Source organism: Aphelocoma coerulescens, chromosome 8, assembly GCF_041296385.1.
Source record: "Aphelocoma coerulescens isolate FSJ_1873_10779 chromosome 8, UR_Acoe_1.0, whole genome shotgun sequence".
NCBI classification, from domain to species: Eukaryota; Metazoa; Chordata; class Aves; order Passeriformes; family Corvidae; genus Aphelocoma; species Aphelocoma coerulescens.
In genome coordinates, this window is record NC_091022.1 from 25,197,885 (window position 1) to 25,224,535 (window position 26,651).

At 43.2% G+C, this 26,651-nt stretch overlaps 1 protein-coding gene across 1 annotated transcript in view; it reads right to left on the reverse strand.

The window, feature by feature from the left end:
- TRABD2B (TraB domain containing 2B) overlaps positions 1-26,651 on the reverse strand; it is a 276,678-nt gene that overhangs the window by 90,035 nt on the left and 159,992 nt on the right. The window contains exon 4 of the mRNA XM_069023357.1: positions 19,755-19,929. Within this exon, the coding sequence (XP_068879458.1) occupies positions 19,755-19,929 (175 nt within the window). The remainder of the gene's footprint in view (positions 1-19,754; positions 19,930-26,651) is intronic.

Below are 26,651 nucleotides of genomic sequence, written 5' to 3' on the forward strand. Positions count from 1 at the left end.
ATGGGACACATACAGCATTGTGTTTACTTTAGAGTGAGCTCGCTTACCAATCAAGCCACTTGACTTATCAAGCTTTTCCTCCCCCTTCTCTATTATGGGGAAGTCTCCCATCAATGAGAAGAGGATGTCCCTTCTCCACCTCGTGCCATTTCCCATTCCCCTGCTGTAGGGTTGCTGCCCTGGTTGCCATGACAGAGCTTTTAAGTGTGGTGCTGACAAGTCACATGCTGAAGAGCTCTGATCCTGCCATAATGCACATGGAAATCAATAGGATTCAGTTCCTCCTAATGAAGGCATGAACTTACAAGACACACTGTCTCTTTGTGCTCAACCAACATATAAAAGGTCTCTAAAGCCAGGCTTGCACTGAAATTCAGCCAGGTTTTCAAAACTGCTGTCTAAAGGCTCAGGCCTTCTGAAAATCCAGCCCTCAGTGCAGGCTCTGGTTACGGAGCACTTAACACCTATTTCACCAAAGAGCCAAACTGTCTTAAGATTTTGGGTATGTGGAAATCTAGCCCTTGGAACTGCATGTACTGAATCCTAAGAGCAAAGTCCTCCAATTAAATTTGCCACAAAAGATAATGCACAGTAACCTGCTATTGGAGAATGCTTCTGGAATAACTCTTCCTAGGCATGCTCCAGCCATCATCATCCTCCTGCAGAAACTACCCCAAAAGTAAGTCATAAACTCAATTCCTTGTGTTAACCTGAGAATCAGGAATGGACGTGAACCTCTGTTTCCCACATCCCAAATGAATCTAGCCATCACCAGGCAAACAGCTATTTGCAAAGGAAAATGTGTGAAGTCTCATGGCATAAAATACTGATACTATTGTGCTGTGTTGGGCACTGGAATGGGCTGCCCAGGGAGGTAGTGGAGTCCCAGTCTCTGGAAGGTAACTTTAAGGAAAGACTGGAGTGCCACAGTCTGGTTGACAAGGTGCCATTAGGTCACAGCTTGGACTCGATAATCTCAAAGGTCTTTTCCAACTTAGTTAATTCTGTGATTTTGTGTTTGGGTTTTTTTTTTTGGTTTTTGAGTTTTTTTTTTTCCTTGTTTCTTTTTTTCTTTTTTTTTCCCTGGGGAACCTGTCCCTTATATTCCTACAAAAAGACACCATGGATTGGCATTCTGGAGTGAAGGACCATCTCATCCCAAGGTTGTCTTTCAGCTCTTCCCAGGAGACTCTGGTCCTTAATGGACAAGTGGCCACCCAGGACTTCCCAAACCATGGAAGGCCCATCCTCCCATTTAATTCCATAACTTCTCCCAGCAACTCTTTTAAAGTTTGGACAATCTTTTCAGTGCACAAAACAAAAGGTAACCTTCCAAGTCCTCTTTGCCGAATTTTCTCTGTTGCAGCTGATTTCCATCTGACTTAAAAAGGACTGTAGGTCAATTGAATGACAGAGTGGAAGAAATCACGGAATCATCACTAGCCTGAGCCCTGATTATCCAAAATGCATGATCCCACTTACACAGGGAATCATTTCAAATGCAGTTCTCTGTTTACAGAACACATGACCACAAGTGCTCTTCTCCTAATTCACGACCTGTCACTGTGACACTCCAGCCAACCTCTGCTCCTTGCTGTTATGAATTAGCAGGACAGTTTTCAGCCTGGGGACTGCTGCCATGAGTGTTACCACAGCTATGAGCTAACACATTTGGAGACTCACAGTTAAATGAATTGCACATGCTACCTGGTAGTGCCATTACAGTCCAGGGCTTTTTACAGCTTTTTTTCCCTTTTATTTCCTCTTCTCAAGAACAGGCTTTCTGGCAGTTGTAGACCTGTTGATAAAACCATGTGAACCACTCTGTTCACGTGGAGGAGTGTAGAAAGGCACCTTTTGTGAGAGCTTGCACAGTTGAGTACACACTGTTATCTCTATCCATGTGCTGATTCACTTGTTTATCTGGGTTATCCCAGCCATAAAAATATCTGTGAACACACAGGAATCTTGCGCTTGTTTGAATGGCAGCACGAAAAACCTACTAGAGAGGGTACAGGACCCAGAGGTCCCCAAAGTACACGGTGTGTGCCAGCTCTCCTGAAGGTACTGAAAGTAATTTTGCAGATCTAAAAAAACCCCAATACAAAATCTCCACTGCAGCTGTTCTGCAACACTGGGAAGCATCACCCCCAAATATCTTTCCGACAGGCAACATTACAGTCCCTGAAATTCCCCCCTCTGTCCTTTATTATGCTGCAGTATCCAACAGGAAAGGTAAAGAGCACTCCTCTGCACGAGTTATTGTGCAATGTCTCGGAGGCAGAGCTCATAACATTCCTTTTATACCTCCGTCTCATCTTAAACCTGTTCCTGGGGTTAAGTGTGCAATGCAGGGAGCAGCAGTGTGAAAGCAGCTGTGGGATCTGGTTGGGTAGAGAGGGTTGAAGGGTTTCCCTCCCTGGTGTCACTTCCAGTTGTGCTGTACATGCACATGAGCCATGGACAGAGCTAACTGAAGCCAACAGCCAAGTCTTCTCAGCCACACAGTTCACCCATGTTATCAAAAGAGTGATCAACTGAGAACACATTCTGCTGCACTAGTTCGGCTGCATGCTTCAGAAATCCTGACTGATCTTCCACCCAGGGGAAAAGGAAGGAAAAAAATGGAGTAAGAAATTCCTACAACATCTGAACTGAATATATAGCTGTTGGCAGCTTTTGGTTTTGTGTTTTACCCTGAGCTTTCACTGGCAAGAGACAGTAAATTCACAAGCTTTTCCAAGGAACCCAGGAGAGGAGGGAGTCTGCTTGACAGAGTTATATCTCTGGCAAGGAGCAGTGCTGATAATCACTTTCACTGGAGATGCTGTAAAGTGGCTCATAATTCATTTCTTTTGTACAATAAATGCAGGACAATTAAATCCAGCACTCTTCGATACTGTGCACACAACTGTGGGACAATCCATCACTGCCTGCTTAGGCACAACAGCATAGAATGAACCCACCCAAAACAAAGCAGGAAAAAAGCAAATGTGCTTGGGTAAACTGTCTCATCACATTTTCCCACAGTTACAGTGATCCAAGGCTGTAACTCAACTGCATTTAGCACAGCTCCTTCCCTTCTAAGACTCAGATTTTATTTTCCTGTGTTCATTTCCCTTTCTCACCCAGCAGGAAGAGATTTTGAACACAACTGTGTTTGTATTTCGTTAATACAAGACCTGTGCCCATGCCATACTGGATTGGTACCCAGCCTCCTCCCTGCTGGCCCCCTGATGAGACTCAATCAGGCATCTCCTTCGTTTCAGCCAAATTTTGGCAAAGCCTCCTTGTTTCATCCTCCATATCCAATAGAAGAAGATGAGGAGTTGAAAGCCTGCTCAGCCTGAGAATCCTAAAAACTTAATTTTAGTAGAAAATAGCATTAAAATCCAAGTCTTTTTTTCCTGATCAGTGGAACCAGCAAAACGTGTTTTCCTACGGATCCATGCTTGGAGAACGAGCTCCTTTCCCAATACCTAGGAAAGAGTGAGTTTAAATTTATATCACAGTATTTTCCTGAAGGGCAACGTTGTCAGAAGTTTCCTCCTCTTGCCAAAGCCAACTCTTTCCAAGTAGGAACATAACCACAGGAACTTTCACTTTCCATCAAAATTCCATGGACATCATGGAATTGCAGTATTCCTAGCAGAGATGTGTGGAGCTAGGCTAGTGCCTCTGATGGAAACTGGAACCAGTTTCCTCCCTGACTACACCAAGTTTGAGAGCTCTCACCTCCCTGCTGTTGCACTTCCCAGCCTGTCATCACTGACCTCCCCCGAAGCTGCCCAGGGAACTTTGGTATCCAGACCTGTGTGAGAAAGCTCCCAATACTAACACACAGTCCTTCATGGCTTCTTGAGGAAATCAAAGATTTTAACAAAAAGTCAGTCTAAGGCAGCAGTCCTTGTCCAGGATAAGAAACCTCAGCCAACATTGCCACAGGCAATGGTCTTCAAACAGATCTCAAACCTGACCTTTTCAAGTGAGACCTTTTTGTCAGATCCAAAGAGGAGAAATAAATGATTCGGGGCCATACAAGGCTCTGTCACACAGGTCTGAAACCAGGCTGACAGGACACGATAAGCTGGGATGAAAAACAGTAATGGGAAACTCACAGCATTCCTGCTTGCAAGCATTACAAAAAGATTAAAAAAAGTTTCTGCAAACGTATTTCAGCCTGACTTGTTTGCAAGCTGTTGGCTTTGTGCTGTTTGCCATTCTTGGGATGCAATTAGACATCAGCATCCCTTGGCTTGTTTATACAGTGACTAAGATTAAGAACAAAATCAAAAAGAACAAATAGGACAGCAACTAATAAAAATACACCCACAAGCCAGTATCTTCGTGTTCATAAGAACACTGATATTGAAGAATAATTGTTTTCTGCCAAAGTGACATAATCACACTTCCCTTATGGATGGCAAGGACCAAAAGAATTAAAAATAGGGATTTTTAAATGTTATTTCTTACACAAAAGAAATTCTTCAAGATGTGTTTCCATGCCTCATCTATAAAAATAAAAAACAAAAAATTGAGAAAGTCAGATTTGTTTAATTAAATATTCTACAGGAAGAAATGATTGGAACCATTTGGTGTCCTCAAGTTGTGCAATATTTATGCTGCAGAAATATGGCAATTTAATTTTAACCTTGCTTCCAAAAAACATGATGCTTACAGGATCCTGCTGTCTCTTTGTGTCTATGTTTTTGTTTTTATGTTCTCCCTTGAAATATTCTGAACCCATGGGCAAATTTCAAATCTATTAGACAGAAGAGCAGCTGTCTCCAAGAGAGTCCTTTCTTACATATTTTATGAATACAGATGGCTGGACAGAGACTCACCGACCTCTCACGTGCAAAGAAAAGTTGCAGAGTGAGACTTTTTAGGGACACCAGAGACCCATAAAGATAATTCAAATGCCCTAATTAATAGAAATGACTCAGCTACAGTTCAAACCTTATTAGACTGCTGGGAATCCAAGCAAATGGCCTAAATCCATAGGAAACGAGGCTTCATTAATGTTGCTCCTCACAGTAAGTGTTTGAGGATCAGAAGTCCAAGTGGCTCCATGTGAACCAAAGTTTAGGTAGTTAATTCCCTCAGCCTGGGATCTCACTTAATCTGTTCATCTGCTGCATCCAACCCAGCTAAGTCCTACCTGGGGGTCCCTCTTGGGGCTTCTCCACCTGATGTGTGTCACCACCCTAATGAAGTGCAACCTTGGGTGAGTTGCATGAGAGTTCTGAGTCCCCACGGGCAGTACAGCAGCACTTATTTCATGCAATTTGTTAGGACTGTCCTGCAAACTGAGCTTTAAAATAAATGTTCAAGGCAAAAATAGGGGCTTTTCTGCAAGGGGAAAAAATGGATTCCTCCAGCCATCTCCAGCCTTCATTAAAACCCAACTCACACCCGTAAAAGCTACTCTTTCATTATTTAACTTTTTACTATCTTATGTTCAAGTTCTTTATTTCTCATGTCCATGCTCGATACTGAAGGAGTTAAAAATGAGTACTTGTGGCCCATGGTTTGAAGTTCAGAGTTAAACACATGGTGTTAGGGTCCACAAAAGAACAGGATGAAATTCCAGGAGACCAAACCAATTAATCTAACAGTTTCTTCTGGCATTAAAAGTTATGAGCCTATCTCTTGAGGGTTTTTAATTGATTGTTTCAATTTTTCAAATACTTACACCCATCTAAAGTATTATTCATTTTTCTCCTTTTATTAAATAAAAAAGTGAATGTAGGAGTAAGGAAATTAATCCTGGATTCTACTAAAATATCAAGAGGAATTTTACCAAATGTCAGTCTCCTCAAGCTGCGTGTATTTATTTAAACCATTTTGGTTAACAGCAGACTGAGGGGGCAACTTTCAGGTGAGAAGTTTTGCAAATATTTTAAGTAGAGTTTTAATTGACCCAGTTTGACATTAAAAGCACTTTTTAAACTCTTGATATTGTTAGCCATTTAAGATAAGTGGCAATAAATACAGATTAATTGTAACACATGAAATGAAATCTCGGGGCTGCGGTGGGCCGGTGAAAAGGCCCTTTGTGAGGCGGGGAGGTGGAGGATCATGTGTTGGGGTTAGGCTGACAGAATCCCTCGTCAGGCTCAGCCAGGCCTTTGGTAGCTCATGCTGGGACCAACTGCAAAGACAACAAACTTTGGGCAAAGGCAAGCAGGGTGATTGGCAGGTCTGAAGAAAAACAAAAGCGCCAGGACCAAGGGCTCGCTTTTGACGGGAGCGTTGTGCAGCGCAGGACTTAAAGGGAAGCCAACACTGGGGCTTTTATTGTGTGGGAGATGATTGAACTGGGAATGTAAATTCAGGAAGACAACTTCTAAGATGGTGGTGTTTCAGAGAAATGCTGAGTAAATAGTACAGGCTCGGTGAGTGACCCCACAGGGGAGACTATCTGGTGAGTGTCTCCATAATGCTAAAATAACAAAACAGAAAACCCACCCACACTCCTTCTTATTTGTCTCTAAGTCTTGCATGCAAAAAACCAAGAGATATCACAAGGCTTTTTCAAAGGGTCTCCAGGTCCAAATCACTCCTCACTGACAGTGCTTACAGGGATATGGCCTGGCTGTAAGAGAACAGTGAAAGATCAGACACACGGGATATCAAAATATTTTTATTTTTTTGGTTTTGACTGCTTGCTTCTTCCCTTGCAAAGTGATAACCATGCCCAATGAACAGAAATGAGAGCCTGCTCTCCTGTCTTCAGTTCCGTCTCCAGGCAGACCAGGCTGTGAATGACTGTGCTGGCACCAAAGTGTCTTTTGTTCCCTCCAGCCAAGAGGAGAGTAAAGATGGAAACACTTTACACTTCAGGATGTCCAAATCCACCTCTTCTGTGCCATCACAGAGATGGAGAGTTTGGTCTGAGCACTGGGGTTCACAGGGGCATCTGCACAGTGGACAAAGCATTTGGCCAACCTTGGGCTCCAACTGTATCACACGACAGGATGTGAAAGTTGCACATGGTCGTGTGTTACAGCTCCTCCTCCCACCCCCAGGAAACCTAGCCCTGGATGAGTTTTACAGAGCTGGTGGCAGAGGGCTTTCTTTTCCCCTTGAGACCACACCAAGATGCTCTCCAAGGCATGATGGAAAGCAATCCTGTGTCAATCTTCGGCGTGCAAATTTGCCTCAGGACTAACAACGTTCTGCCCTTGGCAGCAACGCAAAATCTTGCTCAGGGAGCTCTCAATGCACTGAGCAGCTTGTTCAAGGTCAGGTGGAGGTAAGGACAGAACATCCTGAATTCTTGACTCCTGCTCTCAGGGTTCAATAAATCCCACCCACTTGAAAGTCAGGCATCTGTTGGAGGCCAGTTTTCTAGGTTTCCTCTGCAGTCAATGGAAAGGTATCTCAGACAAATCCTCCCACTTATCTCAGATGCATATTTTAAGATGGAAGGAATTGCCCTCTGAGGGTTTCAAAGAAACTCATGGTCTTAAACAGAACACATAATGATCTTTCAGACACCTAGAGTTCAAGAGAGAGAGTCCCACCCCAACAGCTGTCACTGTTACCAAGATACTAGATACATAATTTTCAATCTTAAGCAAAAAAAAGAGTCAAATTAAGAGCTAACCCTGGCTTGGCTTTTCTGATCCCCACATGTATTTTTTTTTTTTTTGAAAGGTTTCAAGTACTTTCCTCATCACAATGTTTTCTGAGCATCTTCTCCAACTGTTATGTGACAACCAGCCCCTTGTCTGATAAGCTAAAGTTGCAAACCTCTTTCCTCCAGGTCATGCTTTACTCTTTCCTTGGTTTCTTAGTTTTGCTCCCCACTGCCAGTGAGCTGTTTCAGCTCTCAAGGGAATGACCTTGGTTCTGGGGAAAGTGTTCCTGAACTCTGCACACAGGAATGCTGCCCCAGGCTGCCTCCTGGACTCAAAGGAGTTTCAGATGCTCTTTTCACCCCTTGGCCACTTAAGAACATTTTTGGGCATGGTTGATGGCACACTTGGCCAATTAGCAGTAGTGAGGCTGCACAGTTTGAGTGCCCATGACTCATTAGGTTTATAGAGTCCTGGAGCCATGCCTCGGTCACATTTATTAACCTGCTCCCTGCTACTGCTCTGGCCTTGAGAATGAACACCTCATTAGAGGGCAGCCCAGAGGTAACGTGGCTCCTCAGATACTCTAAATAATAACTATTTGCTGCAAAACTCATCCTTACATTTAAACCATGCCATGTCTGATCTATGCACTACACACCAAACCCTCTCACGTGCAGAGGAACCAGAAAAATGCCATTGTCGTACGGGGATGTGTCTCACCTCCCTCTCCCACTGGGATTTTCTGAGCTCTGATAAAAGTTGAGCTCATGCTGTGCCCTTTCAGTGGATGCACACTATGGATGTCTTTTTCTTCTATCCAATCACTTATTTTCATGAGGCATGCAAGAACTTATCTTGGAGACTCAGCCATCTGTCAGGTTTGGTTATAATCAGCCAACAGATGAAAAAAAATTTACGAGGGCAAAGGACATAGCCACACACACCTATATATACACACACATACTCACAAACACTGCCATTGCCTAAGCCTCATTTCCTTAGGAAACCAGATGAAAAATAGCATTGATGTCAATAATGAAGTCTTTATTTCTTTGGCAGATCTCTGTTCCTTTTAAACCAATCCTCCCAGCGAGAGGTACTGCAGAATTTTCAACTGGAACCAGACCAGATCGCTAAGTGATAAGAACCTCACAGCAGTTTCACTGTACCTCAAACACCTCAAGGAAAAACACAAAGTGAATGTGAATTCTGTATAAATACTGAAAACTGGTGCTGAATTTCATATGGAGTTAACCCAGTGGTGGCATTTGATTTTTCTCTCCATTTACCTTCAGTGCATAAATACTATTTTAAAAAGTTTGCAAACCTCAGTATTTAAGGTATTTCCCATAATAAAGTACAGAAAAATACTAGAAAAGGCTTAAGTTATTAATTTAAATACAAGTCACATAGGTTTCAGTCCTGCAACATTACTCCAGGAAAATGATGGGAGATTTCACCTTTCTGACAGAGAGTTCCAAAGCTGAACTCCACCAAAATGTTGTGTTTACATTAAAAAAGGTGTTTGGAAGTTCTCTGGCAGAATAATTTTCAGGTGATGAGCAACAGTTTAACAAAACCTAAGCATTTGGTAGGTCTCACTGATCATCTCTTGCAAACTAAAAGTTCCAAGGTGGATTCATCTGGATTTTTGTTTATTCACCTGCCTCTTCTTTCCCGCTGCCTGCCTGGAGGTTGATGGGAGCAAAGCCTGGTAGTTCTGAAATCACATTTTGCCATATTTCAGTTCACAACTCTTTCGCAAACTTCTCTACGAAGAAGGGCTTTGCCTACCTCCAAGTCAGGCCAAGAATTACCATATTTTCCAGTTTTGTGAGTAATCTTCTCAAAAACCAGTTTGAAACAGCAACACTTTTCCACAGACTGAAGTTTCTTCTCACTCCCCATCAGTCCAGTCCAGATTCAGGGTTTCTACCACACAGAGCAGAGAGGGAGCTGAGATTCAGGCACGAACCCGAATGTTTTCCAGTTTCAGATGGCAGCTCAGCTATTGGACTTGGGCTTGAGCCCAGTTTCAGTTGCCACCAGAGCAATTTTGTCCAAGAGACCTCTGTTGCTTTCTGCAGGCCTCTATAAAATGCCTGAACGGTGGCAGAGTTTGTGTTTTGAATGTCTAAGAGAGGTGAATAACTGAAGTTTACGACATCTCGTCTTGCTGGCTGGAGCTTTAATTATTTCCCTTCTGCCCCTCTAAGTAATTCTACCTTCACTTTACGTTTCTGATGTTTAAATATTGGTTTTGGGCAGAGGTATACTGCGCATACATTTTCTTTTCCTTGACACATCTCTTCTGATCTACCAGAGAAAATAACAATGGAACTGGGATTTAATAGACTTATAAAGAAGGTATTGATGTGAAAGTAGCAGCCTAGATTAAAGACCTGGAATGACAAATAAATAATGCCTCATCCAGGTGCACATGCCAGTCACCTTGATGTCAGTTGCAGAACTACCATTAATTCAGTGAGAATAGGATCTGATCCCAAATCCATAAATCCTTTCTCAGCAAGTTTTCTCTGATGATATTCCTGGCACAACCATGACTAAGAAAACCTGAAACTCTCACAAGAACGCCCAGTTTAATGAGATTTCCAGTCCCAGTTTCCATACCAGTAAAAATCCTCAAGAAATCCACATAAATTACAGCCAGGCTTTCTAAAGCTTTCAGTTTCAAATCCACTTTTGCAAAACAACTGACTCCAGCCAGCAGTCGTGCCCTGCCTTTCCAGGGCACCAAGACTACCACTGGTTCTTCTCCATATGCAGTTCTACAGCTTGGCTCTGAAACTGGTCAGAAATGGCTTGAACCTCTAAGAGACCAACACCACAAGCAGTACAAACTGGTTCCTAAATTCCTGGCTTTACTAAATTCCCTTTCCAGCTTCTGCTCCAACAGCTGGAGGCTCCAAGAGTGGAGCTGCAGGGGATTCAGCTATGGTGGTCCAGGATGCCTTGGGACATCCCTGCTCCTCCCCCAGAGTACGCACCCAGGCAGGAGGGGCAGAAGAAAGGAACGTGAACTCAGGTCAACCCCATCAACTTGCATTAATTTGAAACATCACTGAAGGATCTTTGCTTGCACTCCAGGCTCTGAATGGAAGGAAATGGAGTAACTGGATTGCCTTCTGCTCTGGGACAGCACCAGACAGCACGGGGACTAAAGCTACACTTGGGTGCAGAGACATTTTAATCATTGCAGGCAGCCCAGAAAGGTATCCCAGCTGAGACAAGATCCTCGGATCATTTGCAATCCATTTGCCTTTCACAGGAGCATCACACAGAAACCTCAATGTTAGAGGAAGGTTGCCAGTCCTTGGGCTCACCACACTGCTCTTTTCAAATCTTCCCAACAGCACTGTTAGAGCTGGATGGGAATTTTCAGCTGAGTTTTGGGATAGGAAGTGATGAGTTGTCTGGCATCCATATATTGATTTCAACACTCCCATTATGAAATCTAGAGTTATATGGGAGCCCTGCCTGGTCTCCTGAGAGCTTACAGGGTGGCCTGTGGATCCACAGCAAGCTCTTGCGTATGTGTGGGGGTGAAAAAGTATTTTATCCCATGCTTAAGCCTATTCCTGTTCAGCAGAGTCCTTAAGCCTCTCATGGTTCTTAGGTTCCGAAGAGAAAATTTCCCAAATTATGTCCATATTTTTTACATCTCAAGTGTTGGAGAGAAATACAGTAAGGGCATAGTCAAAATCCCTATATTATAGGACAGGAGGGGCCAATAGAGTTTTCCTTCCTTTGAGAACAGGCAGGCAGAATTAGACTTATACAGTAGAACTTGGCACAGGCATAATAATAAATATGATATGAAAATGTCAGGGACCCAGAGGAGCTGACATTAATGTATGTGCTTCTTTAAACCCAAATCCTACAGCACACAGGCAACTTTCCCCATTAGTCACAGGCAGAATCACACCAGAGATGGTGAATGTACACACTGCAGTTTACAAGGCCCATTTAAGTTGCTTTCAGCATTTACTTGAATATCTGCAACTAGCAAAGAAAGACCTGGATGTGGGGTTGCACCCACCTTCAGTGGAGCAACAATGAAAGTAAAGGTGGGCAGCAGCCAGGCTGGGCTCCCCTCTGAGCACAATGAATTCTCCACCAGACCACCAAACAGTGTCCAGGGCTTTTCCAGCTCCCCTCAACAGTTTAGGGGATGACATACCAGGAGAGAAAACAAGTTGCAACCCCAAATACTGGAATCTGTTCTTTCACCAGCTATGGGTCTTGCCTTACTTGGTTGGTACAGATGACGGAAGCCTCAAGACAGCTTTCGCCATTGCATAGGCTACGCTGTGTTTCTACAATTAATATCTTGTTATACAACAAGAGTTTCTCAAATCAGAATTACAGGAATCAGCCTTCAGAACTGAAGTTGTCTTTTCACAAAAAGGTGGTGCAGGCAGGTTTATTTTGGCCTCCCTAACTGAGGCGCTCTTTGCCGATTTAAGCTTCAGGTGAAAAGCAAATATTCAGGGACTTCCAAACCCCCGCATTATACAAGATCAATGTACATTTAAAAATGTCCCCTCAAATTTTTTTTATTTTTGTTTTAAAAGGCTGCAGGCTGGATTTGCACTTGGAACAAGCTTTTCCCCAGTGGAGTATCTCCTGATTTACAACAGAGTGTCTGAAAAGAGAATCAGGCATTGCCTGTTTAATGAAGACTTTTAAATGAATCGGTTGCATGGTTTTGGTCAAAATTAGCATGCAAGTCTATTTCTAAAAGCAAAGTGATACTTTGCCTTAAAAACTAATAGTAAAAGAACTCCATACACAAAAATAGGCTAACCTCACTACAAGCATCTGGATGCCCAAATAAACACGAGCAGGGGGAATTCTAGCATCTGCAAACTGTTAATTCACCCTTTTCTTCTCTTTTGTAGGCTGGCCAAGTTCAATCTCCTGGTCGCCAACTTCTTGCTCCACTGAGAGAACCCGTTGATGAACTGTGCTGGTGATGTCAGTAGCACCACTAATCAGCGTTGGATCAGGACGCCTGACCCGGGGGATAAAGTCTCTTTATATTCCAGCCTGCAAGCACTTTCTTTTTCCTTTTTTCCCCCTCCTTTTTTTCCCTTTTGTGTTCTACACAGGATTGGAGATGGCGAGTGAAAATGGTAAAGAGCTCCACAGTCCTGGTGGAGAGAGGACCAGATTTCTGATGAGTTGGTTCCCAGTGACACAACAGTGGTGCAGCTTGATGCCTGATTTGCACTCAATACTGCCTCAGTCGGGAGAGCAAAGCAGCTATCTGCATATTCAACATCTGTAAATCCCTGTCCCTCAGCGTGCAGCTGGACGGCGGCCTCAAGGCACTTCCCTCCTGAACAAACACTTCCAAGTAACACATGTGAACCCCAGTGCCAGATCCTGTGGCAGGTGCTAATGGCTTTCACAAAGGCTCTCAGGATTTTAATTAGTTGAGTTTAAGTTGCTCAGAGTATCCATCACTTCCTTTCCTTTTCCAAACTACTGAGTAGAAATATGGTTTTCCAACAAAATACCACTGCCACCTCTCCTCTGGCCCCTCCCCACCCCCAAATTTAACATCCATAATGTTCCAGCTCAGTTGTGGTCACCCCGTTACCTGTTGATGAAGCATGTTCAAGCTACTTTATCTGGGTATCTCCCCAGGCACACTTTAGTTTTCAGAGAAAAATAAGGACATCTCAGCGGTGTTCAAGACCATGCAAGACATGAGTCACCTTGGAGATGTCTGTCACTCCTACTGATTCCAGAAGGTGAAGGGTGAGCCTGCTTCTGTCTTTGGTACATCAAGTATCTAAAATGATGTGTGCTGAAATTCCCTTGGGAATCCTCTGCAGAGAGGACAACAGGGAAACAGCTGGAGCTGAGGACTACAAGGAGGAGATTACATGTTCTCACAGTGCTCTCACACCAGCCCCATCCTATTGAAAAGTTGCACAGTTCTCTCTTTCCCTACTGAAAATGGAGTGCAACCCACTTCTGAGCCCCGTTATGAAGAACCACCAGAGAACATTAACTTTGGAAGCAAGTGATACTGCTGTTTGTGAGCTTGGATCAGATGACTTTTAAAGGTTTCTTTCAACCCAAACTATTCTACAATTCCTGCTAACAGTCTAATTTATGATGATCAGAATCATTCCTGCTGACACTGCCCATCCAGTGATGACTGAGAGAACTCTGCAGGATGGGCAGGGTATTCACCTGATCTGAGCAGGGAAATGATCATATTCTATGACTGCTGTTCCTACTCTGGGATGAATTCCTGTGCTTTATGGCAGCACACAGACACCTACAACGGAGCCTGTATTTATTTTCCTGAAGAACATCTCAGAAATTTAAACCTAATCAATCAACAAATACGTACCTAAAATCAGCCACCTAAGCCTGCAGACGAGCAAGAGTGCTCTGACTTTTACACAAACAGATCCCAGTTATCACCAGCTTCACCAGGAGCTGAGGGCAATGTGGCTTCCTCCACATCACAGACAACAGTTGGGTCCTCTCTGACCTCGCAGATGCTGTGGGGGCTGGTGGGGTGGTTTAACATGTGCTTTCCTCCACCCTAGAACCATGGTCCAGAGACAATTTGCTTCCCCTCATGCTGTGGGAGATGCTATGGTACTTTCATTTCAACTCTGTCTCAATAAAAGAATATTCTCCATGATATATTTATTATTTTAAGAAACAAAACCCACTGCTTCAAAGCCTACTGATTTGGCTGCTAATAAACATTGTGAACTGGAGCAGCATCTGAATGTCTGAAGCAGTAAATCCAGCTCTCAGCTACAAAACTGACAGCTCTCATAAAAGAAAGAAAGAAAAAAACACAAGTAAAACATCCTAAGGAAATTATCGTTCAAATTAACTGCAGACATAAATTTATCCATCTGTTATCATAAGTGTTACTTGAAAATTATTTGCCCATAAAAATGAAATAAACCAGAGTGGTTTTTTTCTTAAACACTGACTTCATGTGTATGGTCTTAGTTGCCAAAATATTAACTCTTTTTAACAGCCCGTGTGCTCTTGGCTGTGTGTCTCTTTCTTGACTGTAAAAGGACCTCTATAAATTGTCTGTATAAATGAGGTCCAAGGCACTTCACTGTTATTACAGATCAATAATTCTAAGCAAACCATCATGATTTTCAAAACACAAAACCCAAGCAAATGCCCAGATTTTACTTGGAAGTACTCTCTTTAGCTACCTTTATTCATTCAAAGGGAAATGCTACTCTGCCCATTAAATGAAAAATATCATTTAACTGCACAAACAATAACTGCTGTTTCATTCCTAGGATACAGTAACTGTGAATACAGGTATAGTGAGATTGTCACATTAAGTCTGAACATGGTAAACTCTGGCAGGAGAAGAACAAAAACTACAGAACTGGGTACAGAGCTGGGCCCCTTTTACCCAGAGCCTGTATTTTTCTTGGAGAAGAGAAAGAAATGAAAGTAGAAAGAATAAATGTCTATTTTCACTTCTACGTGTTTTATAAAGGAATAAATTAAAAGTCTGAATTACTCCAAAAAATTTAAATAGTGGGTAAAGTCATGGAAGGCAGAAAAGGGGGAAATCTATTGAAAAGCCTATTTTTTATTTTTAAAAATGACAGAAAACTGAAAAGCTCCTTTAAGAATTGTGTAATTTTTGTTTTAATACTTTTGACTGGAACAAAATCCCCCCCATCTTTCAACAGCATAAAAAAAGCTTTGCTTCACTCTATGAAAAACTATTTTATCTCAGCTTGCTTGGATATTCAAATGCCTGTCCCCTGCCCACTCCTTTGTCCCCAGGATTTGTCTGTTGGATGTTTCAGAGCCTCGTGCTGTTGCAGGCCAGACCCTGAACCAGCTCTCCTACGAAGCACCACAAGGTCTTTCAGCACATAGTGAAACTTTTAGTGGGAATCCCAGTTTACAGGAGAACAATGACACCCAAGCACCTGGGGTTTTGACTGACATCTGCAGAAAGTGGACTTGTTTTTCCAGAAGAAAACAGAAAAATTCTGTTTTCCCTGAACGCCCAATTTTTTTACCGAAAAACTATCAGCTGAGAGATTTTGATCAGCCTTCTTTTTAACAGGAAGGCAGGATGAAGAAGTGAGAGAATCTATGTGTAAAATAGGTAATAACCAGCCCATAAACGTGCAGAGTTGCTCAACGAAATCAATTTGCCTGCTCTATTCCAATCAGTTCAGTGGTCACGTCTTCCATCTGAGAGTTGAGCAGGTGTTTCCAGTGGTGATCTGACCTCCAGATCTGCTGGGACCAGGCTGTGGAATCTGTCCCTACATGAAGATTATTTAGATCTGGTCAGGTTGCCTCATCTCCCTCCACCTGGGTGAGCTATGATTTTTTCTGATGGTAAAGTGCATTTTTTATTGTGGGAACAGGGCTTTACACTCTGCCAATGTTTCAACCCAGGAGGGATTTCTGACCCCACATGATGCCTTTCCGTGCTTAAAAAATCAAGAATCAAACACGGTTAGAAGGGAAAAAAGAGTTTTACCTCTGTATTTATTTTAAGGATCCTTAGGTGCACCACGTGCAGGTGGAATGCAGCTCCATGCACACTGCAATGCACACCCACAAAAGCTCTGCTATAACATTATAGGTCTTACTAATTAGCATATCTATCAAAGATTCCCCAATGAGAGGCTCAAATCAGCCCCCCTCCCCAAGGAACCTTCCCCTGGATGGTTCTATCTCAGTTTACAGAATGTGTTCTGGAGAGGACCTTGGGCTCTGGTGCATTCTGATCCCTAACTACGAACCTTCTAAGATGTTTAGTCTCTCAGCTTGACAAACAAGTCTAAGAATGTAGGCTAAAACCACTAAGAATACAAAACCTATGAAAAGGTATATAAAAGGGGTATAAAAGGCAAAAAATCATCATGGCAACACACATTTTCTGCTGACAGACACCTGCATCCTCCAGCTCCGTGGCACCAGGCTCCTGCACCACCAGGCTGCCAGGATATCATCACCTTGTTTTTCATTTGAAGCCACTCATTGGATTTGTTTGGGGTTTTTTATGGGGCTTTTTTGGTTCCACAGTCATGGAGCAGGATACACTGAGCCAAACCTGCCTGTAATTTGCAAAGACACCTGCGTGGTGCCTTCTGCCTTAGCCAAGCTCATTATACGAGTTCATTATTAGATGCTACAGAAGCACCCATCCATGGCACTGGGATCTTAAAATAAGCAGAGGATGATGCCCCAAGAAAGTAACAGAGCCTCAATGGCTGCTTGCAGCTGTGCAAAAGCCAGGTAAAACTGCACTACAGCAGCATCCACAAGGTACAGCTCCCTGCAGGGAGGCCACCAAAGGAATGGGCAGGGCTCTGCCTCAGGGGGGCTGTTTTCTGGGTAAGATCCTAGTTCTCAGCCCCCTGGCTCCAGTTATACCTGGGAGTTACAGGATACCTCTGAGTCCATATGAATCATCCTGCATGGCTTGGGGCTCCCTCCTAGAGCAGCCCTGGTCTGTAAAACTGCATTTTTTGAAGTGTTTTCAAGGGGCTTTTCTCATAACAGGCTTATTTTCTTACTTAGGAAAATACTTATTTTCCTAATTTTATTTGGCAGTGCAGTTTTATCCAAGTCTTCCTTTCCCAGGAACTATGATGGAGATTTTGAAATTTGGAAAACAATTCGTAATACACATATATAATTTAATTTAATTACTATTCATTCATTAGCTCCAATATCCTCAAAATTAAGGGATTAATGCAGAGATCATGCTTGGCATAAAGGGCAATATCTTCTGAAGTACGTTGTCCAGAATATTTCCTTTTTCAAATTATTTCTCCTTCATCATATTAGTCTTAGAGATGCAGAACCTTAAATTGCACTGTTCTGGGAGCAAATAAACTCCTGCAGACTCTACCATGCCTATCCTAACCAAAAGTGCATTTCTAAAATTTTGCACTTCAGAATTCATGGGAATATGTGAAAGCCTCAACTTTCATCAAAAACATCCTTTACTTTTATAAAATGCAAACCCAAACCCTCAAGGTTTTATAAAACAATCTGAATTCATGACCCAAGCACATACCAAAGAAACCCCTTAAAATTCAGGAACTAGATATAAGGATGCAAAATAAAAGATATATCAATAAAAGCCACTCTTCTAATTCAGTGCATGGAGGAAAAGAGGAAACAAAAAAACCTTCAGGAATAAAACCTGCATTTGAATCAGAAGAGGAAATGAACTTGCCTGCACTTTGGTCACATAAAAGTTTTGGCATTGAAAAAATTAGTCATTTTCTCAGTGTTTGCTGCATGAAGAAAAAAACATCCCAGAGAAGAAAGCAGGAATTAATTGTACTTAAAGTAGGGCTAGCCTGCAGGGATGGCCCAATTTGGTGAGAAAAGCCAAAGGGATGCTGGAACAAAGAACCCAAAACAAAAAGCTTTCCTCAGCATCTCCCGCATCCCAGTTTTCAATAAATCCGGCTGCGTGTGTCTGTTCTGTCCTGTCATGGTCAGTGCTGGGGAAACAAAACAACCCAGCAACAAAGGCAGTTTTCAACATCACCAGAAATGGGCCTAAAAGACAAAATGAGACTTGCTCTTTATGAGTCAGCTTTCCCAAGGGATGCTCCCTGGGAGTTTCAGGTAGGTGCTCTCTGATGGGAACAGGGAAGGAAAGCTCAAACCTCCCAGAAGTTAAAAGTGCCTTTCTAAAGCATGTCATGTGTAATTAGTATCCATTGGCTTAATCTCCCTTCTGTTATTAGCACGAACAAACAGCTGCAGTGGCTTGGATCCATGACTCACCTTGTCCAAGATCCTGTCTCAAGCCATGGTCTGTAGCTGATGCCCTGGAAAAATGTGGAGAGCAGGACAAGTGGCCAGTGATGCCCAGTTTATCCTCTCAGCTCCATTTATGTACTGTAAGGGATTTCCAAAACTGGAAACTACATCTAAGCCATCATGTTTGATAATCTCTGATAAACCTCACTCCTTGGGTTAGACAAGCTGGTTTTTATGAATGCCTGTCCAATTATGAGCCATCATGATATATTTTCCTACTGTAAAAACAGTTAAGCAAAACTCCTTGGCCAGAAATATCAGCCAAGCCTGAGATTAAATAAGCTTGGGAAAATTCAGTCCGGATACACTCAAAAAACAAATACATCAAAATGCACGTGTCTCTGCTAAAACCCACAGTCTTTAATCAAAATTCCCACTGAAGTGAGTAGCGAAAGGTGAGTTGTTGCCAAAGTTCATAGCGAGAGCCATGGGATGAGAAGCAAAGTTCTGTCAAAAATGAGAGATTGCCAAGGAGAGGGAGCAGGAGGAGGAGATCAGTTCTCAACACAGCAATCTCAGGCTGCCTTGAAGTCGAGGGAGCTCAAAGAGACTCTTAAGTTGGTGCTCAGGATTCTGCTGAGCTGGGGCCTGAACAGTTATTATTTATACTCTTATCACACAGAAATGTGAATTCCATCGGGAAGGGGAAAAGAAAAAAGGGAGAGGAAGGACAGTAGCACATACTGTCGCAGGCTCATAGAAGTACTGCAGACATCTTTGTTCTGCAGATTTCAGGGAGAGCACTTGAGCAGGCAGAGGGACACATTGAAGTTTTACTTCATGGTTTAAAATGCTGGTATTTAGCTACACACACAACTCTTGCCCTTGTGCAAAGCCCCAAACCAGCCAGTCTATACAGACACACCACCAAAGTAGCTCAGTCACCCATTGGGATGGTCTAACTGCAGTAACCCCAGAAGGTTTGAAACCCTGGGCCAGCACCTGGAGCCACATACACCTGCCTGTGCCACCTGGGCTTGCAAATTCAAAGGCACTCAAACCATCTCCTACACCTGTGGCCAAGCAGCCCACAGGTCTGGGAAGGAAACAAACACAATATGAAGAATACTTACAGCTTCACATTTCTACAGTCAGATGGAAAACACAGTGAGTGGAGCCTGTGTGCAGCCTGCCTGGACTTAGATCCACCTCCTACAACTGCTTACTCCATTTTAGAAGTGGGTCTGGACACACAAAAGTCTTTCTGCTTCAAAGGGAAGCCTCCTGAGAAATCTTCCCACGGGCCCAGAAACCTTAAACACTCCAGACACTTTACTTCCAATCATGGTAACTGAGTAAAACAGAAAAATCATGCCATACCTGCTCCAAAGGCAAAGAAGAAGCTCTTGTCTCTGTTCTCCCTTAAAAGTGACATCACTCTTCTCCCCATCCTCTCATTCCTCTTGTAGATGAGCTCCTGTCTGAAGTAGCTGTCTATTTCCTGAGCTGTCACCTGCTCGTGGGGTGGGAGTGTTGTGTTGATGAAGTTTGGGACCTGAAACAGAGAGAGAGGCCATAGCTTAGGTGGCATTGGTTAAGGTACCCCCAGAACACTGCATGTTTTAATTCAGCCTTACTTAAGCCACGTGAGCATCACTACCCCACAAAAATCCACTAGAGGATCAGAGCATGGGAGGTTGTTAGGAAGTCTAGAAAAAAAAAAAGAACAGAAAAAATTCCCAAGGATTATATATTTTTTTTAAAGTGAAACTACTATTTTACTAAAGGAAACTAGTTCATTTTGATTTTTCTCTGTCCCTTCATCAAAATGTAGTTTCAGGCATTACATTTGGGTGAGTTACTTGGACCTTTATTCTCTGCTTGTTCAGAAAAAATCATTGGCTGTTTAATACCGAAATCCTGTGATCTGTTCTCAGCTGAGGTCACCATGAACTGAGTAAGGACTGTAGGATTTGGCTTGCATATGAACCTAACAGTTTAAAAAGAGGAAAGGATAGCAAATGCAGACATAGAAAGATGCACACAGGGTAAAGCTCCTAATCCTTACAAGCTATTAGGTCTCACCAGAGAAAACCATGCATTCCAACACATAAATCCCTGGAGCATTCCTGATATATCCGAGGAAGAGACTTCCACAAGAACTGCTCTTTCAGTCCCTGCTTTTGTGAGGAGAGATGTTCACAGACACAGCAGAAAGGCTGAAACCCCAAGGACTTTGGTCAGGGCAGCAGACCCAGGAATGAGCCAAGATCCAAGCTGTAACACACAGATAAGCCAAAAGTCTCTGATTATTAGAACAACAACTTGTTTTGACACAGTGAAGGTCCCAGGCCTACCATGAAGGTTTGGGAGCCCATGTGCCCTGCAGAGAGAAGGGCTGTAAGGGAGCAGTGTTTGATGACTGCTAACAGGACTCAGGCACATTCTGGTGATTTTCTGTGCCTCACCACTGGAAAGCAGCTTAAGCTGCAAACCCCAGATTCAGATTTCTGAGTCCCCAGGTACATGTAAAGCTGCCAGGATTTCCAGTGTTAATCTGAGTCGGTGGTAATGACATTGCATGCACAGCCCATGAGGGGACCATCCCTCACTCGCTGTGCTGAAACACTTGGTGCAGTGACTCTGTTACTTGGGTTAATTCTTTCTCTGGTTTTCTACTACACCAAATTCCTGTGCTCATTTTCTAAAACTTGCCTTTAGTTTGTGTTTTTCAGCCCACCTCTTCCCATTCCACTTGGCCACACGGTTTTATCACAACATTTTTTTTTCTTTTCCCACCCTCTTCACTCATAATGCCTCCCCAAAAGCTTTCAGCAAGTCTTAAGGAGAAAAACTGATTTGCATTTTCCCAGTGACTCTCCTTAAAGCTTTTTCATTGCAGCCCCATCTGCATCACTCCTAATATATGTGAGGGACCAAGCAGAAGAGATTTCTGACCATGCATTATGCAGGATAAGTCTACACACCAAAGGCTGTACCCAGTTGAGTGAGAAAGAAAAAGGGACCACATTCCTGAACTATGGGATCCCAAGGGGATGGAGCTAACACTCCATCTCAGGCACCCTGCCCCAGCCTATTGGGTCTCACAGACCAGATGGACCTTTGATTTTCCAAACTGCTTCTCAGTGTGCCTTGCCAAATCACCATGCTCCTCACAGCATGTCTTTCTTTAAGAGTTCAGTTGCATTACCCTGAGTCATTCCTTCCTCCAGGCTTTCCAGCATGGCTTGGCATCACCAGTGTAACTTGTGAACTCCTCAGAGCATGCAAGTACTTTGCACCTTGTTCTCAGTTTAGCCCTGAGCCAGCACTCAACAAGTAATAAGTCCCATTAAGTCAGACCTATTGGAGACACCAGTTTCCTGTGAAAACCCAAGGAAGCTGCCTCCACGTCTGGCAAGAATAGTGTTTGTCTCAAAGGGATGCAGGACCAGACTGATGGTGTCAAAGAGATAAAATGCTGCTGGCTACAGCAGCGAAGGACTAGTGGCTTCCATTCCTGGTGAAAAACCAGGTGGGAGAGACTTACATTGTAGGAGTAAAGTCTGAGGAATGAGTAGCCATTTTACACTAGCAGCAACCTCTGTAATGCAAAGCTGCAAATCAATTGGTCCATGGAGATATCACAAGCCTTTGCATCTCTATACTGGGGCTCTCAGGCAGGAGTCAGGGAAGCCTTTAGGCACTGAACTGCAAGGTGACATTTTCTGGAAGCTTCTGAAGGCTCAACACCCACATAAGAAAGTCTCTTCTTCCCTGCTTCTGGCTGAAGGGCAGTGAAGGCTGGGACCTTCACTTGAGATGCTTTGGGGAAAACAAAGCACAGCCTTGCCTGTGAGCACAACCTGCTCCTACACAAAGCAGGAGCAGTAGTGCTGGGGGACCAAGCAGCTTTGTGCATCCCACTGATGATGGAGGTCCAGATAGCCCAAAACCAGATGGTGTATTTAGACATAGACCAACAAGGTCTTTGCCAAGAAAGGAAGCACATTTCATCTCCCTGTGCAACTCCATCACTTGCAATCCTACATCCAACATTTAGCCTACAGTTTATTCCTTCTCTTTATCTAACCTAAAGTACAGTACACAAACCAGAGCTATTTACTTGCCTTTCGTCCCCCCTCCCTTCTTTCCTTCTCTTCTGTGGGAAGAAGTTTGCCAGTGGCAGAGAGACAAACTTAAAACCGAAGACTGGGTTTTGTCAATGTTCCTTTGGCTTGCCCAAGGAATAAGACAAAGGAAGGCATCACCTAGAGAAGCACAGCATCAGCTGCAGGTCCTGCTGCACCGTGTGCATTCCTGCATTTCTAATGCCTGGCAAAACCAAAATCTGCACATGTGTTTCTGCGTGCGTGTGGCAGAGGACAGAAGATAAATCACTGCAGTAAGTATGCCCTTACACAGTAGTGCAACCACACTCTGAGCTGTGACACTTGCCCCATTAATCACCTCTGCTCCTCCCTGTATCCAGGTCCTTTCCACAGTCAGTGACACACACCATGCCTGGCTTCAGGGAGACAGCTGCTCCTGTTGATTTAAGAAGCCCTTAAACCAGACAGGGATCAGGAAGTCAAGAAACAGTCACACGCAATTAGGAAACTGTTAACTGGAGCCAGAATTTAAGTTTGGGGTTTTTTTTTGAAAAGAGAAGACCTGTTATTTTAAAAGGATGGGCTAAATATGCACCAAAAGGATGCACCTTCCCTCTTCTACTTTTATTTTGTTTCCATTCTGTGAAAAAATTAATTTTAACATTTTAATGATATGTATCTGCTGTTTTTGAGCTGAGTGAATGAATGAGACATTTGCTGTGCCACTGGGTGAAGAACTGATCTCCTAATAATAGCTGAATACTGCTACCAGTATTTAAATGTACAATGGAGTGGATGATATGACTGTTGAAAAATCCAAGCTGCTAATTTTGCTGTTCAACTAGGAGAGTAACAGCTGGATCAGCAGAAAAACACATCACCTGGGGTGTGCTCACTTGTACTGGATACCCCTGACAAGAGATAAAGAGATTCTTTATGTCCAGTCTCTGCAAGCTGTGCGGTTTTCTGAGACCCCAACCTACTCATATATATATATATATATATATATATATATATATATATAAAATTCTAGTGGAAACTTAATAATGTATCTCACTGAGGTGTTCAATATAAAGAATATTTTGTTTTACTTAATAAGGTAGCACTCCTCCTTTTTTCTGTTCCTGCTTTCTTTGGGTTACAGTTCTCCTATGGACAGTACAGATGGACCCCAAACTCAGTCATTAGGTACACTCTGCACTTCTCAGTTAAACTTTTGAGGTTAAAGGAAGGGACTATAAGAATAAAAGAGAAATCCCAGCCTTGCAAAAATTTCTTCCCCTCCCCACTGTCTGTGGAGTTTTACTTGAGTCAGTATCCTTGCTGGAATATATGTGTGGATAAAGCTCTGTACACACGTCTGAGCTCACAGTGCTGTGGGATGTGGGCCATAATTCTTCACCTTTGAAGTCAGTGGGAGCTTTAGGGAGAAGAAAGAGGAAGGATTGTGGAGTGGTTATGACACTACCCTGAAAAAATGGTTCTGCTCCCGTGGGTGATACAAATCTCTTACATGATCACAAGCATGTCATTTGGGTTTAAACCTTCAAAGGAAACTCGGCACTTAACCTCCACTAAGTGTCTTTGAAGCATTTGGCTTTATTCCTCCTGTCTCTCAAAGGTCCATCTGTAAAATGGGGACAGCAAGACTTTCTACCTTGATGTTACATACAAGGCACTGGCTCAGTCTAGCTCTGGAGGGACCCAAAGGAAGATCCAAAGTCCAAGACGATGCTCAGCAGTAACCTCTCTTCCAATAAATTTCCACAGAGGCTTGGATTCTGCTGCAATCATTAGCATAAGAGCTAACAAGATACTTCAGCTTGGAAAAATGCATCAGCCATAACTCAAGATCTATGCTATGCTGTCAGCTTTGTCTGTAGAGACAGAGAGAAAGAAAAGACAAATATGAAAAAAAAAAAAAAGAAGAGAAAAGCAAAATATATTGGTGCAGAGTCTTTTATCACATTTAGGGCTTACTGCCAAAGCTCAGCTGAAAATTCACGGACACAGGACTATATTTAAGTACATTTTTTTTATTTACTATTTTTTAATATTTGGACAAATATTCTGGGTAGAGGCACAATGCCAGAGTTGTGAACACCTATCTGCAAATAATTTTTTTGGACACATATAAGCACTATCAACTTTATGGTTTTTTTTTTCCTCCTTTGGATTTATTGGCTACAGTGGAACTGCTCTAGAATCAGTCCAGTATCAAATCACTATCACATGTGGAGTAACAGTGTTATCGTTCCTACTCCCATACACTACATTTCCCAATCCTCTGATAACCTTGCTTAGCCTTGCTCTGTTCCAGTGATGAGAGAGTATTTCTGGAATGTGCATTCAAATTGTAGTATTATGTCAATCAAAACCCAAGAGTACCAACACTGGAATAAAGAGCTGCGTGCCTTTCCTCAGCTGCATGGGGGCAGAGATGATCTTCAACCCTAATTCTACTTGCAGATGGAGAGGAGGAAGCTGAGGTAGGGAAATGGCAAGCCAACCTTTGCCATGAACTAGACAGTGATCCTAAAACCTCTCCAGCTATTATCTTCCTATATCTTGGTCAATCCTCTTGGTTTTTGAGACTCCTCTCTCCTACTGTCCTAATCAGCAGATGACTCAAGGATTTCCAGCCTCATCTCCTGTGAAATATCCAAACTCCAGACTGCTGCAAGAACAGCATCATCACCGACAGCTGCAGGGGATCTCTTAATAATGAAAATGCCTTACTTCCTTATTTCTCCTTCTCTCCCCAGAGTGTTCATAGGCTAAATAGAGAAAACAGCAGGTGGCACACCCAGGGTCAAAAGGCACAGCTATGGCAAGGCAGAGAGTTGGCCATCAGCTTCCAGAGTTCCAGTCCAGCACCTCAATACAAACCCCATCCATCCTTCTCTGGCAGGAGGGCTCTGCCTCGTAATCCTTATCTCCAGTTGTGAGCAGGGAGTTGCTCCCAGATGGCGACAACTACATTAATTTCTTTAAAACACGATAAAGATTGGGTTCTCTTTATTAGTCTTCTGGTTTATGAGCTTTACGTGGGCAGAGGCCGGAAGACAAGTAAGGGATCCTGCTTTGAAGGATTTTCCCTGCACCATGCAGGTCAGGAACCTTTATACAGTTGACAGCCTTGTGAAAGATAAGGATCTCAAGAGCTGACAGGCAGCTTATGGGGGCCAGAACAGCATCCCAAAACCTGCTGGCTCCTCCAGCAAACCGAACAGCCCTAAATTCACACCAGCCCTTCTTGGGTCAGAGGCTGACATCTGAGCTCGAGTTATTGTTCCTTTATGAAGGGAGGATACCCTCCTTTTAACCAGCCTTGACAAGGAATTGTGGCTTTTACTGCAGGGCTGCACAATATACTGCTCTGGACTTGGAAGACACCTGTTTTCCTCTGATTTATGGACCCTTCTGGCATTGGGGAGAGCAATATCCTCTTACTGCAGCCTCTGATAGGAAGGACTGGAACAGTGCAAAGTGAATGGGCTGTGAGAACAAGTATCTCCTCAAGGAGGACGTGGCTGTCACAAAAGCAAAAGATGCTGCCAACTCAACTGGTTTTCCTCCAGCACTCCCAAGTTTCCATCATGAGGGAGACCAGCAATGGCCAAGGAGGGAGTGTCGGGTTAAACTGATTTAACCCAAAGCCCAAAGCTGCCAAGAAGATAAACTTCCAGCTTGTTATGGAAAAGGGAAACCAGGAAGGAGCAGTGTCTAGTTTGAGCATGTGATTGACCCATTATGGCTTTCTTTTAAGCACCAAAATTTAAGTAATATATTACAAGTCTGAGTGGACTGTAAAAGGAGTTTTTCATCTTCAGAGTGAAGTTCAGTTCCATCACTCCTTTCCCTTTTCCAGAGTTGGAGCAGGAAAATAGGGCAAAAATACTTTTTGCTTGAAGGGAAGTGAAGAACACAAGCAAGAACATGTCTTGGGACAAACTCTGGGGAGCCACTTCTGGCCATGAGCTAATCCCTGCCCACCTCCCAGCACTGCTCATGGTCCATAGACATTGCAGTTACATCACAGTTCAGGTCAGTGGGATTTCTGTAATTGAACTCTCTGATTTAAAGCTGGTGGGACACCCCTCAGCGTGCCATGGCAACTGGAGTGTGAAAACAGAGGTCTTTGAGTTCCAAACTGGCTACCTCA